This window comes from Pelodiscus sinensis, chromosome 31, assembly GCF_049634645.1.
Source record: "Pelodiscus sinensis isolate JC-2024 chromosome 31, ASM4963464v1, whole genome shotgun sequence".
Lineage (NCBI taxonomy): Eukaryota > Metazoa > Chordata > Testudines > Trionychidae > Pelodiscus > Pelodiscus sinensis.
The window spans coordinates 6,090,302-6,113,918 of NC_134741.1; the positions used below are offsets into that span (position 1 = coordinate 6,090,302).

Sequence of the window (23,617 nt, forward strand, 5' to 3'; positions counted from 1 at the left end):
AGGCTCAGATTTCACTGGTCAGTTTCAATACGGGGTTGGTTTCAAACAATAAATAGACTGAAAGGCTGAGAGCTGACTGGCTTCCATGGTATCAGTTTGTTCATGGTGAGAAACTGCTGGATATGCAAGGGCTCTTCAGTTTAGTGCAGGCCTGGGCAAAATACAGCCCATGGGCCGGATCTAGCTCACCAGGCCATCACATCCGGCCCTCTGATGCTTGGCGAGCTATGGGCTAGTTCCGTGGTTGCCACTTCCCACCTGCAAGCCACTCAGAAAGTGAAGGTGAGCCCAGAGATAAAGCAGGAAGGCATCCACTCCCAGGCCAGAAAGGAAGCACTGTGCCTTCTCCCCTCTGGCTCATAGTTATTCAAACACCCACATGGCCCCACAGCCTGTGCGAGGGTTGGGCAGTCTTCCTGTCTGCTTCAGAGAGGTGCTAGGCTGCTGGTCGGGAGTCACTCAGGTAAGTCTCCTAGGCAAAGCCTGCCTCTGGCACCCCAACCTCTCTCTTCCCCTCCTAATTCTCTGCCCCACACTCCTGCCCCCAACTCCACGTACCCAAACTCTTTGTTCTCTTCCTGCATCCAAATATGCAAGGAGCTCTTCATGGTCAGAAACCCTCAGCCCCTTATTTGTCCACTCAGCCACTTCTCTAAATTAACCTTACTTTAAATATCTCATGAGTAGTTGGTTAATCCAGTGCCCCAGATCACACCTGCTTTTTTCATCCAAACTCCTTCCCAGACCCCTCTTTCCCTCCTGCATCCCAAACCCTCACCCAAAACTTCCTTCTTCTCCCAGTGTCCATCCCATTCACTGTATTTCCTGCTTAATGTCTTGGAAGAGTGCAGCTCTCAACCACTTTCCAAAATCTTGGCGTGCCCCCCCACATCAAAATGAATTGCCCACCCCTGGTCTAGTGGATACAGTTCAGTGAGAGTCAATAACTGAAAGATGCAGCCAGAGAATTTCAGGCTAGAAAGGAGGCACAAATATTTGATGGGTAAGAGGATTCGCTGCTGAAACCAATCAGCAAAGAACTGGTGGGTTCTCCCATCTCTTGATGTCTTCCAGTCAGCACTGGGCAACTTTCTAGAAAACATGCTGTGGGGGAACAGAGCTTTGTGCCTGGGTAGCTGGGCTACGTATAATGGCTTGTGCCGCAGAGGGGACAGACTGCATGGCTCGGGATATTTTCTGATGCCATGAATCCATGAATTTTAAGGTCTTATCTTGCAAACACTCAGCACACGTGTTTAATAATATGCATCTGAATACTCATATTAACTTCACTTCCTCTCTGTTGTGGAGAGAGTTTATAAAGTCTGTGTCAGATGAGAGAACCAAAATTTGGGCTGCAAATCAATTCATGAAGACTAAGGATTATAAATACTGCAGCCCAAATTAAATTAAACCTATGTCCATGTTCAGGCAGATGAATATGTGACTTGTTAGCAGAAACACTGGGTGCTGAGAACTGAATCTCCATTGTTGCAGGCAAAGTAATATAACTCAAGCCAGGTATTGAGAGAAATAAATACGGCTTTCGGATCTAACTCGTGTGTGGTGTTTATGGAATATCTAGACTCAGCGTTTGCCTGAAACGGGAGAGCCCAGCATGTTTTTCACCGGGGACAGAGTCTGGGCAGAATTGGGGTGTGGAAAGGATTAAAGCCCTTTTTGAAATGTCTCCAATTCCCCTTTTCCCCCTGCCAGGCTGCAGAACACCCATGTCTGTCTCCAGCTCAGCCCCTGGCCTGCAGAGCCAGGGACAGGAAATGGCCGTGGCGGAGCCTGTGAGCTTCGAGGAGGTGGTTGTGTATTTCTCTGAGGAGGAATGGGCTCTGCTGGACCCGGGCCAGAGAGCCCTCTACAGCGATGTGATGCAGGAGAATTACGAAGCTGTGAGCTGGCTGGGTGAGGATTCCTGTCCCCTTGCGTAACAGAAGCTGGGTGGGCTCTGGAGCAGCTGGGTTGGGTTTGGTTCAGGGTCCTTCATTGCCCGAACCCCCAATATTAGCAGTATCTGCCCCAGTAATCCTGGCTCCTGTGTGAGAGGAGGTTCAGTGACATAATAGCGGTGCTGCTCTTCCCACAGCCAAGGTCTCATTGTGGTTCCCACCATCTTGCCCATGTTGTGCCTTGGCCGGAGTGTCAGTGGAAGGGCCCAGGCAGGAATGGCAGGGACCAGAGTTGTGGGGCTGGGTGCAGCTGCTCTTAGCATCTGTAGGGTTCCCTTGTGCTATTGTGCTGAGCCCCTGGAAGGAAGGCGCCAACTCAGAGTCCTTCCTTGCCTCTGGTAGATTCTGTGCAAGCCAGAGAGGCACCAAATGGCAGGCCCGATTGGCCACAAGAGGAGGGCTGCTGCTACTGGCAGAGTAGAATCAAAGCTGCAGAAGGGGAGTTGAGCTGCAGGAGCATCTACAAGCAGCAGAGAAGCAGCCCATCCTGTCTCCACCTTGGCTGGCCACAGGAACAGGCCGGCACTGCCCTGGCTGTCTGCAGGACTGACAGCTGTTGTGGGCAGCTGACAGGGCCCACCATGGCACAGTCAGTCAGGATCAGGAGTGTGGACCATAGGCAGGGCCTGAAGTGGCCAGCCAAGGATTCATTTTCTTGATCAGACAATTTCCCTGCCTCCTTCTGGCTCAAGTAGAGCATCTGAGCCCAAGAGCAGGGAAAGTCCAGCCCCCAGCCAAGAGCTTTGTGGGCAGAGCCCATAGGGCTCTAGAGCTCTGCTGGATCCTTTCCCTCCCAGCCCTAGAGACCTGACATGTGTCAGCTCAAATATGAGTCCTGGCTAGGGGTGTCTGTCAGTCCTGAAAGTCCTAGAGCTCTCCCCTTATGAGCAGTGTGTTCCTGCCCTGCCCAAGTATGGAACAGGCCCTAAGGGAGACTGAGTTGTATCCTGCAGAGTGCAGCAGAGCGCTCAGTTCCCCATGGGAGTCAGCTGGGCTATTCCAATATGGTGGTGGGGCAGGGGAAGGATGGAATTATCGTGTCCAGGGATCTTGTATCAGCCAGAGACCAGTCTCTGGAAGGTGGGGAAGGAGCCTCTCTGGGTAGGAGACTCAGATCCTGGCTTTGGAAGCAGGAATGGCACAGACCTTAATGAACAAGATCAGCAGTTGGTTAATTGCTCCCTGAATAGGATTTCCAGTCTCTAAAGCTCATGTGCTCTCCTGGATGAAGCAAAGGGAAGAGCTGCAGATCCCGGATCTCCAAGGCTGTGAGGAAGGGGAGATCATCAGTGATACCCACACAGGTGAGAAATCAGCTAAACTGACTCAAACCAATTTCTGTGTTCTCATAGCAGATTTTGGTTGTGTGTTTTCATCAAGTCTGACTGGCCCTTCAGCCTGTCATCTACTCCAGTCTGAGACTGCCAGATGGGGAAATAGTTATGGGGGAGCAGGGTGAACTCGGCTCATGATTATTGAATCTTTCCGGTCATTCTTTGGGTTTCTCCCCCATTTTCTATTCACCATTCAGAATTTTTATTTCAGCTCAGCACATTGAATCATAGAATTATAGGACTGGAAGGGACCTCGAGAGGTCATCGAGTCCAGCCCCCCGCCCTCAAGGCAGGACCAAGCTCCACCTACACCATCCCTGACAGATGTCTATCTAACCTGTTCTTAAATATCTCCAGAGAGGGAGATTCCACCACCTCCCTTGGCAATTTATTCCAATATTTGACCACCCTGACAGTTAGGAATTTTCTCCTAATGTCCAATCTAAACCTCCCTTGCTGCACTTTAAGCCCATTACTCCTTGTCCTGTCCTCAGAAACCAAGAGAAACAAATTTTCTCCTTCCTCCTTGTGACACCCTTTTAGATATTTGAAAACAGCTATCATGTCCCCCCTTAATCTTCTTTTTTCCAAACTAAACAAGCCCAGTTCATGAAGCCTGGCTTCATAGGTCATGTTCTCTAGACCTTTAATCATTCTTGTCGCTCTTCTCTGTACCCTTTCCAATTTCTCCACATCTTTCTTGAAATGTGGCGCCCAGAACTGGACACAGTACTCCAGCTGAGGCCTAACTAGTGCAGAGTAGAGCGGCAGAATGACTTCACGAGTTTTGCTTACAACACACCTGTTCGTATAACCTAATGACTCCTGTGTGGTTCCTCTCTCCATCCCAGCAGGTGATGAGATGCTGAATGAGAACAGTGAGAGGAGTCTTCAGGAGGAAGGACCTGAGCAAATGGCTCCATGTGGGGTGTTAGTGGAAAGATCTGAAGGGCATGTTTCTCAGAGTCCTGAGCAAGGAGAGACTTGTGACAGTCAGCGTAGTCTACAAAGACAGCAGGGAAACCATCCAGGAGCAGGACAGGATAAATCCAGTCACAGGAGCAGAAGGTTGAAAACAAACACAAAAACTGTTCAAAAGAAAATCCCCCATCAACATTCACCTTGTTCTTCCAGTGACTGTGCAACTCTTATTAAACATGAAAGAGCCCACTCAGAAGAGAAACCCTTCAGCTGCTCTGACTGTGGGAAAAGCTTCAGTCGGAGATCACACCTTGTTAGACATAGGAGAGTTCACACGGGAGAAAAACCCTTCAGCTGCCCTGACTGTGGGAAAAGCTTCAGGCACAGGTCAAACCTTGTTAGACATAGGAGAACCCACACAGGAGAGAAACCTTTCAGCTGCTCTGACTGTGGGAAAAGCTTCAGTCAGTGTTCACACCTTGTCCTCCATAGGAGAGTCCACACAAGAGAGAAACCCTTCAGCTGCTCTGACTGTGGGAAAAGCTTCAGTCAGAACTCAACCCTTGTTATCCATAGGAGAGTCCACACAGGAGAGAAACCCTTCAGCTGCTCTGACTGTAGGAAAAGCTTCAGGCACAGTTCACACCTTGTTAGACATAGGATAACCCACACAGGAGAGAAACCTTTCAGCTGCTCTGACTGTGGGAAAAGCTTCAGTCGATGGTCACAGCTTATTAGCCATAGGAGAGCCCACACAGAAGAGAAACCCTTCAGCTGCTCTGACTGTGGGGAAAGATTCAGTCAGACCTCAGCCCTTTTTATCCATAGGAGAGCCCACACAAGAGAGAAACCCTTCAGCTGCTCTGACTGTGGGAAAAGCTTCAGTCAGAACTCAACCCTTGTTATCCATAGGAGAGTCCACACAGGAGAGAAACCCTTCAGCTGCTCTGACTGTGGGAAAAGCTTCAGTCAGAGGTCAAACCTTGTTATCCATAGGAGAGTCCACACAGGAGAGAAACCCTTCAGCTGCTCTGACTGTGGGAAAAGCTTCAGTCGGCAGTCATACCTTGTTACCCATAGGAGAGCCCACACAGGAGAGAGACCCTTCAGCTGCTCTGACTGTGGGAAAAGATTCAATGACCGGTCACAGCTTGTTATCCATAGGAGAGTTCACACAGGAGAGAAACCCTTCGGTTGCTCTGACTGTGGGAAAAGCTTCAGTCGGCGGTCATACCTTGTTATCCATAGGAGAGCCCACACAGGAGAGAAACCCTTCAGCTGCTCTGACTGTGGGAAAAGCTTCAGTCAGACCTCAGCCCTTGTTGTCCATAGGAGGGCCCACACAGGGGAGAAACCCTTCAGCTGCTCTGATTGTGGGAAAAGCTTCAGTCAGACCTCAACCCTTGTTAGACATAGGAAAACCCATGCAGAAGAAGCTATTCACCTGTTCTCACTGTAGGAAATGCTGCAGTCAGAAGTCACACCTTGTTATCCATGAGAACTCTAACAGAAGAGAAATCCTTTAACTGCTCTGACTTTGGGAAATGCTATAGTGAGAGTTCAAGTCTTGTTGCATATAGTTGAACCCACATAGGTGAGAAACCGTATAGTGGTGGTGAGCAAAATTTTTCTCTGTTGACAGAATGCAGCCTACCTAAGGCTTTGATCCTGTTCACAAGGCAGTGCCAGGCCCCACCTCCAAATGAAGATGTACTGAGGGGGAAAGAGTTTAGCCCAACCCCTTTTTCATGCTTTTTAACCACTAGAGAGGAGGCAGCGCTAGGCTGAGTCTTTGCTATACAACCTGAGGCCGGCACTAGAGGCACTGCTGGCACTGCACTGCTGGCCTCAAGGGCCGCATGGCCATGTCAGGTGTGCCTCTGGGGCTGGTCCTGGGCTGCATGGCTGCAGCAGCAACACCTCCAGCCCTGGACTGAATGGGTGCAGTAGTGGTGCCTCTGGTGTGCGGGGCTGGCCCTAGTCTGTGTGGCTGCTGCTGCAGCAGCAGAGCCTCCCTCCAGGGTGACCAGGACAGTGTGACTGGAGATGTTGCTGCAAGGGGGCCCAAAGCCAGGTAATATTTGCTGACCTTCCCAGACACTTCCTCCCAATCACCTCAATTCCTTTTCCGCCAGCACCCCCAGCTTACACTGACACCCTCCTTTTTTCTTTTTCTTGCACCCTTTCTGCTGGCCACACATTGCATCTTCCCCCTGGCCAGACACCTGCCTGCTTCTGCATCCCAGATCCTTCCTTAAGACCCCAACCCTTTCTTGAGGCCCCATCACATTATTGGATTTTAATGTGAGCATACAGATAACTGCTGTGATCACGGGGAACTGTTTGCCCCAAATTTGGTACAAAGTGGGCCGTTTGAGGTGTCAAACGAAAGCTGATATTGTGCTGATTCTGTGTATGGTATTTGTGTACTTGTTTGGAGTTTGTATGGGGAGTTATGGCTATGGGCTCTGTTGATGCTGTGTATGGACAGCCCCCCAATTGCCCCCTCTCCCCAGATGGCAGCCTGCGGCAAGTGCAGCCGTTCTGATGGCCGAGTGCTGTGATGTGCCCAGTGTGGGTACTCCGGGCAATCCAAGCCAGGACTGCTTTGCAAGCGGGACACCCCTGAGAACTGTCTGTCTGGGGTGGAGGTCGGGACACTTTAAGCACACCCCTCGGCTAGCCTGAGACAGCATCTTCACGGTCTAAGTCCTCCTCTGATGCCCTGCTGGCACTGCTTCCGGCCATCCTTAAGCCTGGTTCAGGGTCCACTTAATGTGGACATTCTAGTTTGAATTATCAAAACGCTAATTCAAACTAGTTTTTTAGTCGAGATCTGTTAGTTCGAATTAGCTTAGTTCGAATTAACTAATTCGAACTAAGTTAGTTCGAATTAACGTAGTGTAGACGTACCCTTTTAAATTAACTAAAATATTTATGTCCAATACATACTGTGGAGGTAGGCCTCACTAGCCTGGCCAAAGACTGAACTGTACGCAGTGTATCCTGCGTCAGAAGTGAACTTCCTAAGCAAGTTGAGCAGGAAACCACAATGCTGTTAAACAAACAAACAAAAAATCGCACTGCTTGCACTTTATCGGGTCAAGCAGATGTTACCATCTAAGAGTAAAGTGCCTTACTTCCTTTTTTCTCTGTAAATTTCCACTGTGACTTTGTAAGAAGGTATAAATATCTCAGATGTTTGAGTATGAGGAGAGGCTTGTATCGGTAAGGGGTAACTCCCTGCCATCTGCAACACCACCACCCCCAGCTGGGATATCAAAATGGTTTTGTCTGATCTGAACCGTAAACCTAGGGTGTGTTTATTCCACGACAATTCTGATGCCGTGACTCAGATCCACACATCCTGCTTTTCGTTCGGGAAAAACCATGGGCCACTCCCTACCTAACTCCAGGCACCACAAGCAAGGTGAGGGGCCTTTTAAATCCCTTCTTTGAGAATCAGTAGAGGGCTTCTGGTTGGCTTCAGGTGCTTGGTGGAATTGCTGGATCCGAACCTTTAAACTCAGGTCAGTACAAAATCAGTGTGCCTGCTTAAAAAAAACCCACAGTTCTGTCAGGAGTTTGGAAATAAGAAAGTTCTGATGGGAGAGTCTGGTATATAAGTCAAGTTGTTAAATCATGCGTTTTTTGAGTGTGTGAATGTATCTGACTGGGGCATCCATCAGCCACAATTGTAGACAGTTGTGAAAGCAACGTGGCTTCCTTACCTTTGCTGTTTTCCCCATCTACTATAGCTGTTCTGTAAATGTACTTCTTTGTGCTTTCCTTTACCCTCCTCCTTGACTATTGTCAAGTGTTATGCACACTTGGCCCCTTCTGATGAAGTTACCTATAAAAATGCCTTTGCTGATCAATCAGCAAAGAATGCAGCACTTTCTGGCCCTCAGGCTCCTAAACATGTTCTTGTCTGCCCTTCTGTAGCCCAGCCTATGTAGGCGTCCCTCACAGAACTGACTGGGCTACAAGGTAAGGCACCTGAGACTGAAAAAGCAGACTGGCTGCGGCGGGGCTTCTTGTTGCACCCCAACTCGCTCCGGCCACCTGGTTGTGCCTCAAACCCTCCTACTCTACCTTTGCACGTGTGCCCCACTCGGTGGCCCACATGAACACAGGGGGGATGATTGCCACGGTGCAGCAGGATTGGTTCACCCCACATTTCCTTGCTGTGGTGGCACAGTACTGCAGTACTTTCTCTATCTGTTTAGCTCATAACATTGGACAAAGGGTAAAAACTAAAATTGCAGCACACCCCTCACTGTGGGGACCCTTTGTGAATTTACAAATGGATTTTGTATAAATGCCTAAATCTTGTGGATATGAGTACATTCTTGTGATCATTAATATGTTTTCGGGATGGTTAGAAGCTTATCCTTATAAACATGCTGATGCTACTATGGTTGCCAAGAAACTCTTCAGAGAATTAATCCCCCAGTTCGGAGTGCCTCTTTCTTTAGACAGTAACCGGGGAACTCATTTCACAGGACAAGTAGTTCAAAAGGTATGTGCTGCTCTAGGAATCCAACAGCATTTACACTGTGCATACCATCCACAGTCCAGTGGAGCGGTAGAAAGAAAAAACTCTGACCTAAAGACCAAATTAGCTAAAATCTGTGAGGACTCTGACCTTAATTGGCCAGATGCATTACCTTTGGCCTTATTGTATATCGGGGTACAGGGAATTGGAAACGTGCTATCTCCCCACAAAATTTTAACCAGTAGACCTATGAGATTATTACACACCCCGCTTAGAGCACCGCATTAATTTGATCTACATATAATAGATGATGTTATGTTAAGTTACTGTAAAGCCTTAATGAAATGTGTAGGGTCTATTCACACTCATGCCAAGGAAGCCCTTCTTGAACTTGTATCGGAGCCGTGTCATCCTTTAGAGCCTGGAGACTGGCTCTGCATCAAGGCACACCAGCAGAAAAATGCCCTCCAGCCTCGCTGGAAAGGGCCTTACAAAGTCCCACTCACACTGCTGTAAAATGTGAAGGACTCCAGAGCTGGGTACACACATCGCACTGCAAAAAGGTACCTCCTCCAGCTGATCTACATCCGTTCTCAGCTACTGCACCTCCAGTTGCAGCAGAATGAGTTACACATTCTACAGAAACAGAGTCTCCACGATATAACTTACGATCACGAAGGAAAGAGGACTTAATAATCCTCACGACTGAATTGTTTGGTACAAGATTTGTCGTTTTCATGATTCTGGGAGTTATTGGAGTTTATTGGATATATATATATATATATATATATTCCACACGCAGGGCCAGGTAGGCAGGCAGAGCTTCAGAGTCTGAATGCGTGGATGAGACAATGGTGTAGGGAAGAGGGGTTTGGATTTATTAGGAACTGGGGACACTTTTGGGAGAGGGGGAGCCTATACAGGAAGGATGGGCTCCATCTAAACCAGGGTGGAAGCAGACTGCTGGCACTAAACATTAAAAAGACCGTAGAGCAGTTTTTAAACTAGGAGATGGGGGAAAGCCGATTGGTGCGGAGATGCATGTAAATCGGATGGAGACTACTCTTAGAGGAGAATCCATTGATAGAGATTCTCTAAGCTGTAGTCAGAAAGAAAGGAGGGGAGAGGACAAACCATGGGCCAGAGTAGACAAACAACTGCATATAAAGGAATCCAATGCATCAGAGAAGGGCAGACAAATAAGCAGTGGCAAATTTTTAAAGTGCTGCTACACAAATGCTAGGAGTCTGACTAATAAGATGGGTGAACTAGAGTACCTTGTATTAAAGGAGGAGATTGACATAATAGGCATCACTGAAACCTGGTGGAATGAGGAAAATCTGTGGGGGACAATCATACTGGGATATAAAATATATCAGAAGGCTAGAGCAGGCCGGGTGGGTGGTGGAGTCGCACTGTATGTGAAATATGGGGATAATTCAGTCTTCACGGCTGTGGGCGATAGGAAGATTCCCAAATCTGTACCGTACTTTGTGGGTGATGAATCTGAGGGACTGTCCCGGATTGAAGTGTCATCAGAGGAGGTTTTGGAACAAATAGAAAAACTTAATGTTAACAAATCTCCGGGATTAGATGGCATTCATCCAAGGGTTCTAAAAGAACTCAAATAGGAAATTGCTGAACTATTATCTGTGGTTTGTAACCTATCCTTTAAATCGGTTTCCGTACCTGATGACTGGAAGGTAGCTACTGTGACACCAATATTTAAAAAGGGCTCTAGAGGTGATCCTGGCAATTACAGACCGATAAGTCTAACTTCAGTACCGGGCGAATTAGTCAAAACAATAGTAAAGAATAAAATAGTAAAGAATAAAATTGGGGCACGTAGAAGAACATAATTTGGGCAAAAGTCAACATGGTTTCTGTAAAGGGAAATCATGTCTTAGTAATCTATTAGAGTTCTTTGGAGGGGTTAACAAACATGCAGACAAGGGGGATCCAGTAGATATAGTAAACAGGCAGTCCCCGGGTTACGTACAAGATAGGGACTGTAGGTTTGTTCTTAAGTTGAATCTGTATGTAAGTCGGAACTGGCGTCAGCCGCTGCTGAAACTGATCAGTTTCAACAGCGACTGAATCTGGACGCCAGTTCTGACTTACATACGGATTCAACTTAAGAAACCCAGGCGTCCCCAAGTCAGCTGCTGCTGAAACTGATCAGCGGCTGATTCCAGGAAGCCCGGGGCACAGCACAGCTAGGGATGTTATCCACCCAAAGAGTTTCCCAGCTTCTCCATGTCCTCAAATCCCATCAGGCAAACTGCCCCATGGGCTTCACCCGCACCATGCTCAGGGCCTGGGGATTTTCTGTCAGACCAAATAATTACCCCCCACTGCTCTGGAGTCTCTGCCTCTCATGGGCCTTCTCATCCTCAGGCTCCGCTTTGTCTCCAGACAGACACAGACACTGCTCTGCAACAGCCACCTCCCTCTGGCTGTCACTCCTGGGCCTTCTAGACCCTTGCTTCTGACTTTGGATACCTGGGCTTTTAGCACTCAGATCTTCACCTAACACCAGTGATGAGTAGGATGGGGTCTGAACAGTTTTTGTAGACAGAGACAGCCACTAAGGGTACATCTAGACTACCGCGTTTTGTCGACGGACGTTTTGTCGACAGTCGACAAAACTTCCTTCGACAAAGAGCGTCCAGACACATTGAGTACTGTCGACAAAGCAAGCTGCTTTGTCGACAGAACTCCGTAGTCTGGACGCAATGTTACAGGCAATAACACCTTCTGTCGACAGAGTTCTGTCGACAGAAGGTGTTATGCCTCGTAAAATGAGGTATACCAGCGTCGACAAGACTGCTGAGTTCTGTCGACATTATGTCAACAGAACTCAGCGGTAGTCTAGACACACCCTAAGGGTCCTTGCTAACTCTCTCAGAGCACAAAGTTTCTTGTCAGTTACAGCAAACTCACCCAACATGGGACTTGAACCAGCAAACCTCAGTTCAAGAGATCAGTGCTTTACCTATTAGACTACTGGGGCACAAAAAAAACACTTCCAGAGACAGAAATTCACCCTTCTAAATGTCCCTTCTTCAACTTTTAGCTCCTGATTAAGCACATTTGAAGAAGCCAGATACACAAGAAGGGCCAATCGGCCCCTCTGAAAATCAGCTTTCCATGGGTGTCGGTAGCTGACTCCGAGTCATGAGCCTTGACATCTCGTCTCTCTCCTGAAACCAGGGAAGTGTCTACCACTGCTGAGCCTCATCAGGGAGCCATGCTGGCGCTCACACTGCGCTTGGGTAAGGAAGAGGATCAAACGGTGGCTGGGGCTGGGTGGGGAATGGCCGGTTGTTACTGAAGGGGAAGGATAAAACACAGCCACATTTCCGAGGGTGCGGGAGGCCGGCCTGGCGATGCCATGGGACGGCCCTGGGGGAGCTCTGCAATGTGACCCTTGCTCCCAAAGCTGCAAGTGCAGAATTCCCCTTGATAAGCGCGAGAGGCTCCGACCGGCCTGGTCTGAATCGGGCTGGATGGCCCCACTGCTGGAGTGTCAGAGCCAGACACTAGAGTTACAGGCATGTTACAGAGAGGTCCTGTCACAAGCTCCCTGTCACTCCCATCATGCAACAAGGGCAGGTCCAGCCTCTTCTGTAAAAGCTGCTCTGGAAATTATATAAAAGTGACTGTGGTGGGATTTGAACCCAAAACCTTTGAATAATTGGGTGGGTTCATTCCAAGCACCGCTGCTTAGATAGCTAACATGCTTACCATTGTACCACAGAGCCCCAAAGTTCAGCTAGCTCCTCATCCTCTCCCTCTGCTTTGCAACAGGGCAATTGCTGGGGTAGAAGAAAGGGAAAAGCTGAGCCAGAGGAACACACACTCAGACCCCCCCATACCCAGTCTCCTGCCCAGAGCCTCAGCTGTGGCTTAACCCTGGTTCCAGAGACAAGAGGCCAATGCAAACAGCCCCATGGCAGCAAGTGAGTCAGCACATCGGTGGGTGCGGAAGGGAGCTGGGGGCAGATCTTGGCTCTAACTCACTGAGTGACCTTGGCCTGTTCAGTGAATCTCTCCCTGGCTCTATGGCCCCACAGGAGGGCCTCTGGCCTAACAATGTAGCACCCTGAGCAACCTCTGATGCTCCCTGCTTGAGGCCCAGAACCAGCCCTGAGTGAGGGGGGCAGGGAGAGTAGCTCACACATTCCAAGGGGCTGGCCAGGGGCAGGACATGAGCCTGCAAGGCAGCAGTGGGTGTATGGAGCTGGGGGCAGAGCTGGGCTCTAACTCACTAGGGGTGCATCCCATTGCTCAAAATAAGCAATGCAATTGTGTAGCTTATTTTGAGTCAATTTTGAAATAGCTTATTTTGTAATTTGGTGCTCGCGACACAGCACTTATTTTCAAATAAATCGCTATTCCAAAACGCCCCTCGCTCCTCGTGCCATGAGGTTTGCAGGGATGTCGGAATAGCGAGCCCATTATAGTTTGAAACAAGGGGCTTGCTCTTAAGACGCATCTGTGTGATATGAGCACCACGTCCTAAACATCCGAGCTAGCCGGCCCACAGGTGTCAGTCCCACAAGTGGCCCTTTCAGAAAGGCGCCTTGGGCAGCCCCAGAGATGTTGTGGGCTCTGGAACAAGGAGGGCTGGGCAGGAGCAGGTATTGCAGGTAGGGGAGTTTAGCTGCTTTCTCATTTCCAGGGCGCAGCTTTTACAGAACAGGCAATCCTTAGGGTGAAACTGGGTTGGCTTGAGTCCAGACAGTTCCCAGCAGACCCCAGTGAGGATGGAGGGAAGGGCTGGATCTTGCGGTTGGGGCTGGGAGTTGTTCTGAAAGGCTTCAGGTGCCATTAGATCATTTTATCCCTCCCTGTCTCCTACCAGTGCTGAGCAACACTCAGGTATCACATATGACATCACAATGCCCCGATGCACATGGCTTGACACCCCCTCCTGGAGCAGCAGCGGGCTGGGAGGGCGGCGCGCTGGGATGGAACAGGCTGTCAAGCCTCTTTGGCTCCTGCCATCTGCTGCTACATGGCACCAAATTTTGGAAAACCCTGTTCTCTGGACACGTCCCTTCTACCTCGTAGAAAGAGTGTCCTCTTCAGTCTGGACGTGGCACTGAAAGAAGTAGAAGGGGATTGACAGGGGATGGGGAGAGTGTCTCAGGGGTTTTTTGCTCTGGTTAAAGGTGTGGCCAAAACACAGGCCTTGTTATAAGCAGAATTTGAACCTGCGCAGGGAAACCCTATTGGATTTCTAGTCCAACACCTTAACCACTCAGCCATCACAGCTGTGAGCTCAGCAGTGCCTGGGCACCAGCAAACAAAAGATCTGAGGGCCACATAGTCGTTCCCTTCGGTGGGGCCCTGTTAGTCTGTAGCTGTGACAGGTGAAAAACCAACAAATGGTCCTAGAATGAGAGAATCCTGCCTTGTGTCCGTGTTCGCTGTCCCAGAGAGCGGACCCATGGCTAAGCTGGCCAAGGTACCTGCCAGGTCCGGGGGAGGTGAGGGAGGCAGCCCCTAGTGGTGCCTGGCCAATGTGTCTGCTCCTCCCACCATCCCTCCTTATGTAGCTGGAGTCGGCTTCCTGCAGTTGAGCTTGGCCATGGCCTCACAGCAGGAAGCCAAAGGCAGCAAGAGCAGATTTCTGGCCGCTAGTCAGGTGCTCTCTGGTCTTAGTTGGACTCACTAAATCGAACTCCAGAAGGTTGACCGCAGCCCTTCCTCCCCAGCTGGGTGTGGTTCTTGTTCTTCTGCACAGCCCAGCCCACGGAGAGCAATGACCTGCCCATGGGCATCTAAATCACACCCTTGTTGAATTGCTGGAAATGCAAACTAGACACACAGCGGGTTTGAGCTGGTTCCAGCTGAGGAACAGGTTTGCCTGGTTTATGTGTATTGGTGCCAGAAAACATTAATGGTTTGTATTCATTTAAAGAGTCCACATACAACAGAATTCCAGGAGGCAGTAGAACTGGAGAGGTAAATGTTTATTGAAGGAAGATTTCCTAAGGGGGCACTTGGATTTGAACCAAGGACCACTTGATCTGCAGTCAAACACTCTGCCACTGAGCTACTCCCCCACACAAAACACATACCTGCAGCCCGTGTTGGGCACTGGGCAGGGAACACAAGGCTTTTGTGTAACACACATCTCAGGTGGGATGGACCCTCACTGAGCCCAGACTGTGATGGACCCTAACGAGGAATTTGTCCTGAACGCAGCAGAGCTGGGGCAGGACAGAGGTTCTGTCTACACAGAAAAGTTATTTTGGAATATGGCCATTTAGAATAACAATGCCAAAGTCTGTGCAGCAATTCTGTTAATGTGAAATAATCTGAAGTATTAGATGGCTTATTCCAACTTCTGTAAACCTCATTCTACAAAGAATAATACCTATTCCCAATTAGCTATTTCAGAATAATGCTTGTGGAGATGCTCCACTTCCGCTATTTCAAAATGGCCCCTCCCTAGGCCCATTCTAAGTTATTTCTACCAGGGCTCTAAATCGAGATAACTCGTCTACATTAGCGGAGCCTGACTCGGACTCATTCTGAAGTTTCCCTGCAGTGTAGACGTGCTATTTTGAAATCACTGTTCAAGAATAGCTTATTCCAAAATAAATGTGCCGTGGAGATGTAGCCAGAGAGTCCTGAGAGATGAAACTGTTGGGCTATGTCTACACTCGCGGCTTCTTGCGCGAGTAATATGCAAATGAGGCTAAGCATGGAATCTAGCTGACCCTCATTTGCATACCTAATGAGCCACCATTTTTTTCAGAAGAGGCTCTTGCGCAAGAAGGAGCGTCTACACTGCCCCTCTTGTGCAAGAAAAACCCTCTTACGCAATGCTGTTCTTCCTGAAAAGTAATAGATGTAACTCCTTCTTGGGCAAAAGCCTCTTCTGAAAAAAATGGTGTCTCATTAGGTATGCAAATGAGGCTTGGAGATATTCCATGCTTAGCCTCATTTGCATATTACTCGCGCAAGAAGCTGCGAGTGTAGACATAGCCTTGGTGGGAAGCCAAGAGAGCAGAGGCCAGCCTGAGACCTGACTATCCCAGGTCCCCAGCAGAAGCTGTATATGTAGGTCCCATGGTGTAAGAGGCAGCACTCAGGACTTTGAATCCTGCAATCTGAGTTCAAGTCTCAGTGGGACCTGCTGGGCTGGCTGCTGTGAGCTCCTTGTGCTCTGTGGGTTTTACATTCCTTGTCCTGAGGTTCCCCAGAGGCAGTTTTACTCCTGTGCTGGGTGTGTGAGGCCCAATGGAGCTTGGTCCCCAGACTGATCAGACTTGTGGTCAGGTGCCTGATGCTCTCCCAGCTGTTGGTCAGGTCACCTGCTCAGCCCATGCTGGACGCAACCAGACAGTATGAGCTGAACAGAGGGTCTCTGGGGGGGTTGTATATTTGGGGAAGGGTCCTGAGTCCTGACTCCTGGGCAGCAGGAAAGGGGCTGGCCCCTCAACACCAGGGCATAGGCAGAAGAAGATGGGAGCGAATCCTGCTACCTCTGTCAGGGCTTGGCCCAGGAGGGCAGGAGTCTAGCAGCTTTTCACCCCAGCTTCCCTGAGAACAAGAGGTGGAGTGTACACAAGGAGCATCCCCCTCCCCTGCAGAGCAGGGTGTTAGAAAGAGCCAGGAACAGAACAGTCAGACAAGTCCCCTCCCTTGAAATGTGTTTCTGTGGTGTTGTGGTTATCACGTTTGCCTAGCATGCAAAAGGTCCCCGGTTCAAAGCCAGGTAGAAACAGAAGCTCTTCTCTTATTGCGGTGCCCAGGTAACTGCAGCTGCTGCTGACCAGCCTGTTGATGAGCCCAACGCTCATGTGACAGACGGGGAGGGGGGAAACCTCAGCTGATAATGCCCCTGGGTGCCAACCTGGGGAAGCCAGATAAATTAGGCCAGGCAGCTGCTTGTGCCTTGGCCTCCCCTGCCCTGGGAGGCTGGTGCATTGGGCCGGCTCTGCCTGCTGCCTGCCTTGCGTGAAAATAAGGGGTAAGAGCTGAGCCACAGTTGGAGAATGTGGGCATCGATCCCACTGCCTCTCGCATGCTAAGCAAGCGCTCTACCACTTGAGCTAATTCCCCTGCTGCATTTACAGTGGCCTTCTTGGAGGCACGTCCCTTCTCCACAGGGACGTCTGTCATCTAGGTCAGTTAGTCGTGGGAAAGGAGAAGGCTCCGAAAAGGCCTCAAGGGCAGATCTCGAGGAGACTCCCTGCAGCAAAGCCATGGGGGGGCTCTGAGATGGCCCCTGCCCTGCAGCCTGTCCCACCTGGCTATTGTCATGGACTCTCTGTGAGGTCATCACCTCCCAACCTCCTTTAGCCAATAAGCTGAGGGGCTGCAAAAGGCCCTTATGATGTCACTGCCACACCCACCCCTGCCCTCCAGGGCTAATGTCCTGCCCCAGGCAGCCCCTTTGCATGGCTGAGCTGCTCCCAGGGGTGAAAGTGACACATTTCTCACAGGGACTGTTCTACTGGGCACCACCCCTTGGGCGGGGGGAGGCTCAAGGCAGGAAGTTGGGGGAGGGGTTGTGATAGGACAGTACCTGTAAGAAATTAAAATGTGGAGTGTGGGAGGCTCAAGGCAGGGATTTGGGGAGTGTGTGAGAGTGGGGGGGGGCTCAGGGCAGGGGTGAGGATGTGGGAGGGTAGAGAAGTCAGGGCACAGGATCTGGGATATGGGGGAGGCTTGGGGCTGGGACTGTGTGTGTGTGTCGAGGGGATCCCTCTGCTCTGTGCTCCCTGAGGCCCTTTAACACACATGGACTGACCTGGGTGCAGGCCAATGAGGGGGGTTTCAGTGAAGCTACATGTAAATGGATCCCTCTAGCAATCCCTGCCAGCCACACGCACAGGGGGAGGGACTTTAGCCAAGGAAGCAGAAGCAGCCAATCTGAGGGAGGTTTAGAAGCAAAGGTGGGCTGCTGCCAGGATGGATGAGGGGATATGACAGGGCACGAGCATGACAAGGGGAGCAGAGAGGGCCCTGCTGCACCGAGAGACATGCCAAAGCCTAGGATTGAACCAGAGAACCAGAGATAACCAGTACGCCACAGCCACACCTGCTAAGGCTTCTTCTGCTGGATTTCAACTGGGACAAATAGTCTGTTACTAACCCTTGGTGAAGGCTTTGGGGGAAGAGGCCGAGCAAGAGCAGGGAACACGATGACCTCCCCGCCCCCACTACTTCTCTAGACCTTGTTAGGACCAGTCACTATCTGGCGTGAGTGAGGGGCCATCCCACCTGAGATGTGTGTTACACAAAAGCCTCTTGGTCCCTGCCCCGTTCTCAATATGGGCTGCATGCAGGTGTTGAGCATGGGGTATAGCTCACAGTAGAGTGTTTCACTACAGATTAAGTGGTCCTTGGTTTAAGTCCAAGTGCCCTCTGGGGAGAGTGTCTGTTTAATGGGAACATTTATCTCTCCAATTCCGTCGCATTCTGGAGGTCTATTGTTTGGATTCTTTAAATGAACTGTCCTGTGCCAATGCCCATAAACCAGGCACACCCGTCCCGCAGCTGGTATGAGCTCAAACCCGCTGTGTGTCTGGTTTCTGTTTTAGCCAGTTGAGCCATGGTGCCCTGCTTGGCTATGTCTATATTACTGAGTTTTTCCAGGATACCTCTCGTGTCCCGGAAAAACTTTGCCGCATCCAGGGAACTAGTCCACTTTTTCAGATCACTTTCCATAAAAAGTGGGCGTGTTCTTTCGGAAGGCCTGTATTCCTCATTTTATTAGGAATAAGGGCTTGTCCGAAAGAGGAGGTTTTTCCCACTTTTGGGTCCCTGTAGATGGGCCAAATGTCGGAAAAGCCTCTTCTGAAAAATGAAAAGTGTCTCTAAAACCGTGCTAAATGATGGTTGCAGACAACATCTCTGAATTCCAAAGTGCAGCCATTCCCCATTTCCCTCCAGGGTCTCAAGGCCTGTGCAGCCCAGGAAATGTGATTGGCAGCTGGTACCCACAATCTTATAGTCAGTTCAGGGCTCTGAAAACATGGACCCAAGGCAACCACCTTGTGCTCAGACTGGGCTCTAGGGAAAAGGCTCTCTTCTTCAAGCAGGAGTGGAACGAGCAACCTAAGAGTGACTTGACAAGCAAACCCTCCAGCCATCTGCTCTGCCAGCTGAGCTAGGGAAGGGTGCCTGAGAAATGTTGATTTGTCCAGATTGGCCCTTCTACAAGTATCAAGGCAAGTGCTACCCCAAGTGGGCGGCATCGTAGATGAGGGTCAGAAGAACCCAGCAGCGCAGGGGTTGTCACAGGTACTTCACATGCAGAAAGACCCCTGAGTGAAACCTGAGCTAGCTCACAAGGAAAGAAAGTTGGGTTCTTCTCATGTGTCTTTTTTGTTCCAGAGTCTCTAAGGCTGCAGGAGGGGAAGATCCACAAAAAATAAACCACTTGAGTGACCCTTGGTCTAGCTTCTCACTTGTGCTGTTCCTATGCCCAAGGCAATAGCTCCACAACCAAGGTGTGTTGAGTCGATTTCCCTCAGCCTAGAGCCAGCGCAGGGAGTAGAACAGGTTTCTTTTCCTTTCTCAGAAGCAGGGAACACACATTCCCTGAAGCCTGGTCCTGAGACTCCCTCCCTTTAGCCCCGGAGGCCACTAGGCAGAGCCTGGCAGCTGCTGGGAGCAGATGTGAGAACATCAGCGAGAAACACAAACTCAGTCCCCTGCATCTCTAGCCAGGCTCATATGTTCCATGGCCCCAGCACATCCCAGCCTCCTGCTGAGCCAGCCAGACAAAAAATGGAGCACCAGTGGGCATCAGACACCCAGCAGGAGGCACAAAATTATCTTCTCACCAGCCTGAGGACAAGGAAAGCAAAGCACAGGGAACGGAAGGGTTTTGCAGCAACCCGCCAATGAATACTGCACTGAGATTTGAACTCAGTCTGCAGAATCCTGAGGGCTACCCCTTACATCATGGAACCAACAAACAGCCCTAAGCACAGAGCAGCCCAGGGCAGACTGGTGCCAGGTGAAGCAGGAGGCAGGAAGCGCCCGAGTCTCCACAGCTCCTTTTTGTGCAAAAATGGACCCTAATTAATTATGTAAATAAACCACAGAAATATGCTAATCAGTGCCTCATTTCCATATGCGTTTGTGGAAGAGAGGTGCAGTATAGAGATAGCCTAGGTGGTAGATAGCCATGAAGTGACATAGACTCAGGAAAAATCCCCGGGATGCAATCCTTAGTTACACAAAATAAAAATAATTCACCAGCTCAGACGTGATTTCTAAGCCCCCATACAAGGATAATAATAAAACTGGATGGATTCGCTCGACTACTGCCTACTTACACATGTCAAGATGTCCATTTCTAAGCAAGCTAAGACTGTGTCGCCTAATGGATAAGGCATCTGACTTTGAATCAGAAGACTGAGAGTTGGAGTCCCTTTGCAGTTGGTTACTGTGCTCTGGGTCCTGGTATTTTATGCTTAGAAAGGTTCTCTGTAACAAAGTGGTTTTTCTGTAGCTATCTGGTAGTCCTAAACTAAAGCCTTCTTCTGTAGCCAGACTGAAGAGTAGCAGCAATTAGCTGTAAAGCCCAGAGTCACATTATGTCTAAATGACATTTGAATAGCATCACACTAGGCTGTGAGAATGGGGTTGGATCCTAATGACACCCACTGTCACCAAATAAGAAACACAACTCAAGATGGGTAGAGAAAACTTCGTTAACAGCATTTTGTCTGGCAAAAAACTGCTTATCAACAGTGTAGCTGTGTCTACACTGGCCACTTATTCTGGAAAAGCAGCCGCTTTTCCAGAATAACTTGCCAGCTGTCTACACTGGCCGCTTGCTTTTCCGGAAAAGCCATGACGATCTAATGTAAAATGGTCATTGTTTTTCCGGAAAAACTATGCTGCTCCCGTTCGGGCAAAAGTCCTTTTCTGGAAAAACTGTTCCGGAAAAGGGCCAGTGTAGACAGCCCAGTAGTCTTTTCCGCAAAAAAGCCCCGATCACGAAAATGACTATCGGGGCTTTTTTGCGGAAAAGCGCGTCTACATTGGCATGGACGCTCTTTCGGGAAAAGTGCTTTTCTGGAAAAGCATCCTGCCAATGTAGACGCGCTTTTTCCGGAAATACGTATAACGGAAAACTGGTCCATTTTAAGCATTTCCGGAAAAGGGTGCCAATGTAGACGTAGCCCCAGTAATCTGTTTCCCGGCAGCCGCGGAGTTGGGGCCTAGGCCGGAGGATGTTGCAAAGGCCGAGATACCGAGGCAGTGTGATGAAATGCATCTCCTCCCCCGTACTCAAGGAGCTGACTGGGGTGACATCTGAGATATGGAGGATTATTTTAGAAAACTCGCGGCAGGCGGGAAAGATTCCCGAAGAGGGGGAAGGGGCAACCTATCAAAAGGGTATATCTGCTGTCTTCAGGAAAGCTGTGGGTACCGTCCCGCGTTACTTGCGCACGAACGCACTCGCTAGCCAAACACAAACTAGACGGAGCTACCGTCAGGGGGCTGCTAAAGGGTCAGAGATACCATTCCCGGGGAATAGTTATCGCCGTAATGCCCAGCCTCACTGGAAGGGCATAACGAGCGGGGGTCTGGCAGGGATTCCTTGTGGGCCCGGTTCCCTTCCTCGGCCATTTCGATGGGTGGCGTAGAGAGTACGCTTATCAAGACTGCGGAGGACCCCGAGCTGGGAGGGGTTGCAGGTGCTGTGGAGGACGGGATCCTCGCAATTCGAAATGATCTGGACAAAGCGGAGAAATGGTTTGGAGAGACTACAATGAAGTTCAATAAGGCCAAATGCAAAGTACTCCGCTTACGAATGATCGATCTGTTGCTTGCGCCCACGTGCACGGTGGCAGAGAGAGAGAGAGACAGAGAATGGGAAACGGCTGTCTAGGAAGGAATACTGTGGATAAGAATCGGCACAGCAGGGGAGAGGGCCAGGGAGAGGCTGGCTGTCACAGCGGACCACGAGGTAAACGGGAGTCGAGAGCGGTAAACGGGTTGCCAGAGCAGCGAACATCGTTCTGGGGCGCGTTAGCGGAAGCAACAGCGTCGTGCGCAAGACAGGAAAAGTAATTCTTCCGCTTTACACAGTGAGGATTAGGCCTAGCTGGAGCATTGTACCCTGTGGGCGGGAAGGGAGGCAGACTCATACAAATCGGAGACAGGGAATGCAGAAAAATGCAAGAGAAACTGACTGTGCGGGGTGTAGAAGATTGGAAGGGAGTCTGCTAGAGGGGAGCTGCTAAGAGTTTTCAGGGCCATAAAAGGCTGCTAGGCAGAGAAGGGAGAACTTCTGGTTCTTCTGAAGCTCGGGGGGAGGGGGCCAGGACAAGAAGCAAGGGGCTGGGGCTAGGGCTGCAGCGAGGGCTGGCCGGCCGGTTGTTAGGAGAAACTTCCTGTAAGGTGACCAGGATGGCTGAAAAGGGGCATCAAAGGCCTAGAAAAGTGATGTGCTTCCCAGAAAACAGCAGAAAAAGAGCCCCCCCCACAGGGCAGGCTGGGCCAAGCCAAGCCTGAGCATAGAATATGGACCGAGCAGAGAAAAATGCAGAAAACTAACAATGCTCACCGCAGAAAGAAAAAGGAGCAAGAACAGGAGCAACAACATTTCCTCTCCATTTGCCTTGGTCATTTGTCAATCTATTGTTCACAGCAAGCACCAGGGGAAAGTGTGAACACAGTCCCCCACTACCACAAATTATGCAGTTGAGTTTCCCACATTAGGGAAATCACAGGGGTCATCACACCTACAGTGTAATGGATGAGCCTCACCTGAGAAAACCACTTCCATGATCATGGTATCTCCCCTGGCACACAACCACCGCCTACCCCCCCACTGCTCAAACCCTTTCACATCACGGTGGACATCGCCTCGCGCACCCACACCGCCGCACCCCAAACGCTCCCCTACCGTCCACACCTGCCCTCAAGCCGCCCCCGACATCCACACCGAGCCCTGCGTGCCCAAGGCGGGCCCTGCTTGCCAGCACACTCCCGCTCCCACAAGCCTCCGCTTGCACCCGCATCTGCATACATGCTCACACCGCTCCGCCTCTCCGCCCAGGACATGCCCCGCCCGCCTGTCTGCCCGGGCCCGGCGCTCTATCGCCTCTGTGGCTTGAGTCCGGCTTCGGTGGCAAGGAGCCCGGCAGCGTTGCTGCACCCCGACTCCTGACCCCGCCGGCGCTCTCCCCGGCTGCGGCCAGCACACCCAGCAGGGGCTGGCTCGGGCAGGAGCCGCCACTCGGGAGGCACCGGGTCCGTGTGGCTTCCGCTCTCACCCCGACACCCCTGGCCCAGCCGGGCCCATCGCCCTCCGGAGCCGGGCACATCCGGGCTCTGTCTACACTGGCCACTTATTCCAGAAAATCAGACGCTTTTCCGGAATAACTTGCCAGCTGTCTACACTGGCCCCTTGAATTTCCGGAAAAGCACAGATGATCTATTGTAAGAAATCAGCCGCTTTTCCGGAAATACTATGCTGCTCTGGAAAGTCCTTTTTCCAGAAAACTGTTCCGGAAAAGGCCCAGTGTAAACAGCACAGTAGTGTTTTCTGCAAAAAAGCCCCAATCGCGAAAATGACGATCGGGGCTTTTTTGCGGAAAAGCGCGTCTACATTGGCACAGACGCTGTTCCGGAAAAAGTGCTTTTTCGGGAAAAGCATCCTGCCAATGTAGACGCGCTTTTTCCGGAAATACTTATAATGGAAAACTGTTCCGTTTTAAGCATTTCTGGAAAATCATGCCAGTGTAGACGTAGCCCCGGAGCACACTAGGGGGGCAAGAAGGAAGCGGGTGTGGGGTGGGGGGGAGAAGGCAGGAGTCCTCCAGGGAGGCACAGGAATCTTTCCCCCTCCCTCTAGGAGAAGCATCTGCCCTTTCCGCTCCCCCTCCCCTTCCCCCTCCTGCACACACACA

General features: G+C 50.4%; 1 protein-coding gene and 4 non-coding genes across 8 annotated transcripts in view; 2 read left to right on the forward strand and 3 right to left on the reverse strand.

Moving 5' to 3' along the window:
* The window catches only part of LOC142821611 (uncharacterized), a 201,383-nt gene extending 192,828 nt beyond the window's left edge, over window positions 1-8,555 (forward strand). For 3 of the 4 annotated variants that reach the window (XM_075913130.1, XM_075913131.1, XM_075913129.1), the window contains 3 exons: window positions 1,717-1,917; window positions 3,152-3,265; window positions 4,147-8,555. In XM_075913130.1, coding sequence (XP_075769245.1) covers window positions 1,731-1,917; window positions 3,152-3,265; window positions 4,147-5,675 — 1,830 coding nt within the window. In that variant the 5' untranslated portion in view covers window positions 1,717-1,730 and the 3' untranslated portion in view covers window positions 5,676-8,555. The remainder of the gene's footprint in view (window positions 1-1,716; window positions 1,918-3,151; window positions 3,266-4,146) is intronic. The other variant, XM_075913132.1, reaches the window with a different exon arrangement.
* Window positions 8,556-13,912: 5,357 nt separating this feature from the next.
* TRNAS-AGA (transfer RNA serine (anticodon AGA)) lies at window positions 13,913-13,994 on the reverse strand. Its single transcript has one exon. It is a non-coding gene; the product is annotated as a tRNA-Ser (tRNA).
* Window positions 13,995-14,716: 722 nt separating this feature from the next.
* Window positions 14,717-14,788, reverse strand: TRNAC-GCA (transfer RNA cysteine (anticodon GCA)). Its single transcript has one exon. It is a non-coding gene; the product is annotated as a tRNA-Cys (tRNA).
* Window positions 14,789-16,385: 1,597 nt separating this feature from the next.
* Window positions 16,386-16,458, forward strand: TRNAA-AGC (transfer RNA alanine (anticodon AGC)). The gene has a single exon. It is a non-coding gene; the product is annotated as a tRNA-Ala (tRNA).
* Window positions 16,459-22,360: 5,902 nt separating this feature from the next.
* Window positions 22,361-22,522, reverse strand: LOC112543680 (U1 spliceosomal RNA). Its single transcript, XR_012898385.1, has one exon. It is a non-coding gene; the product is annotated as a U1 spliceosomal RNA (small nuclear RNA).
* Between the last annotated feature and the right edge of the window lie 1,095 nt (window positions 22,523-23,617).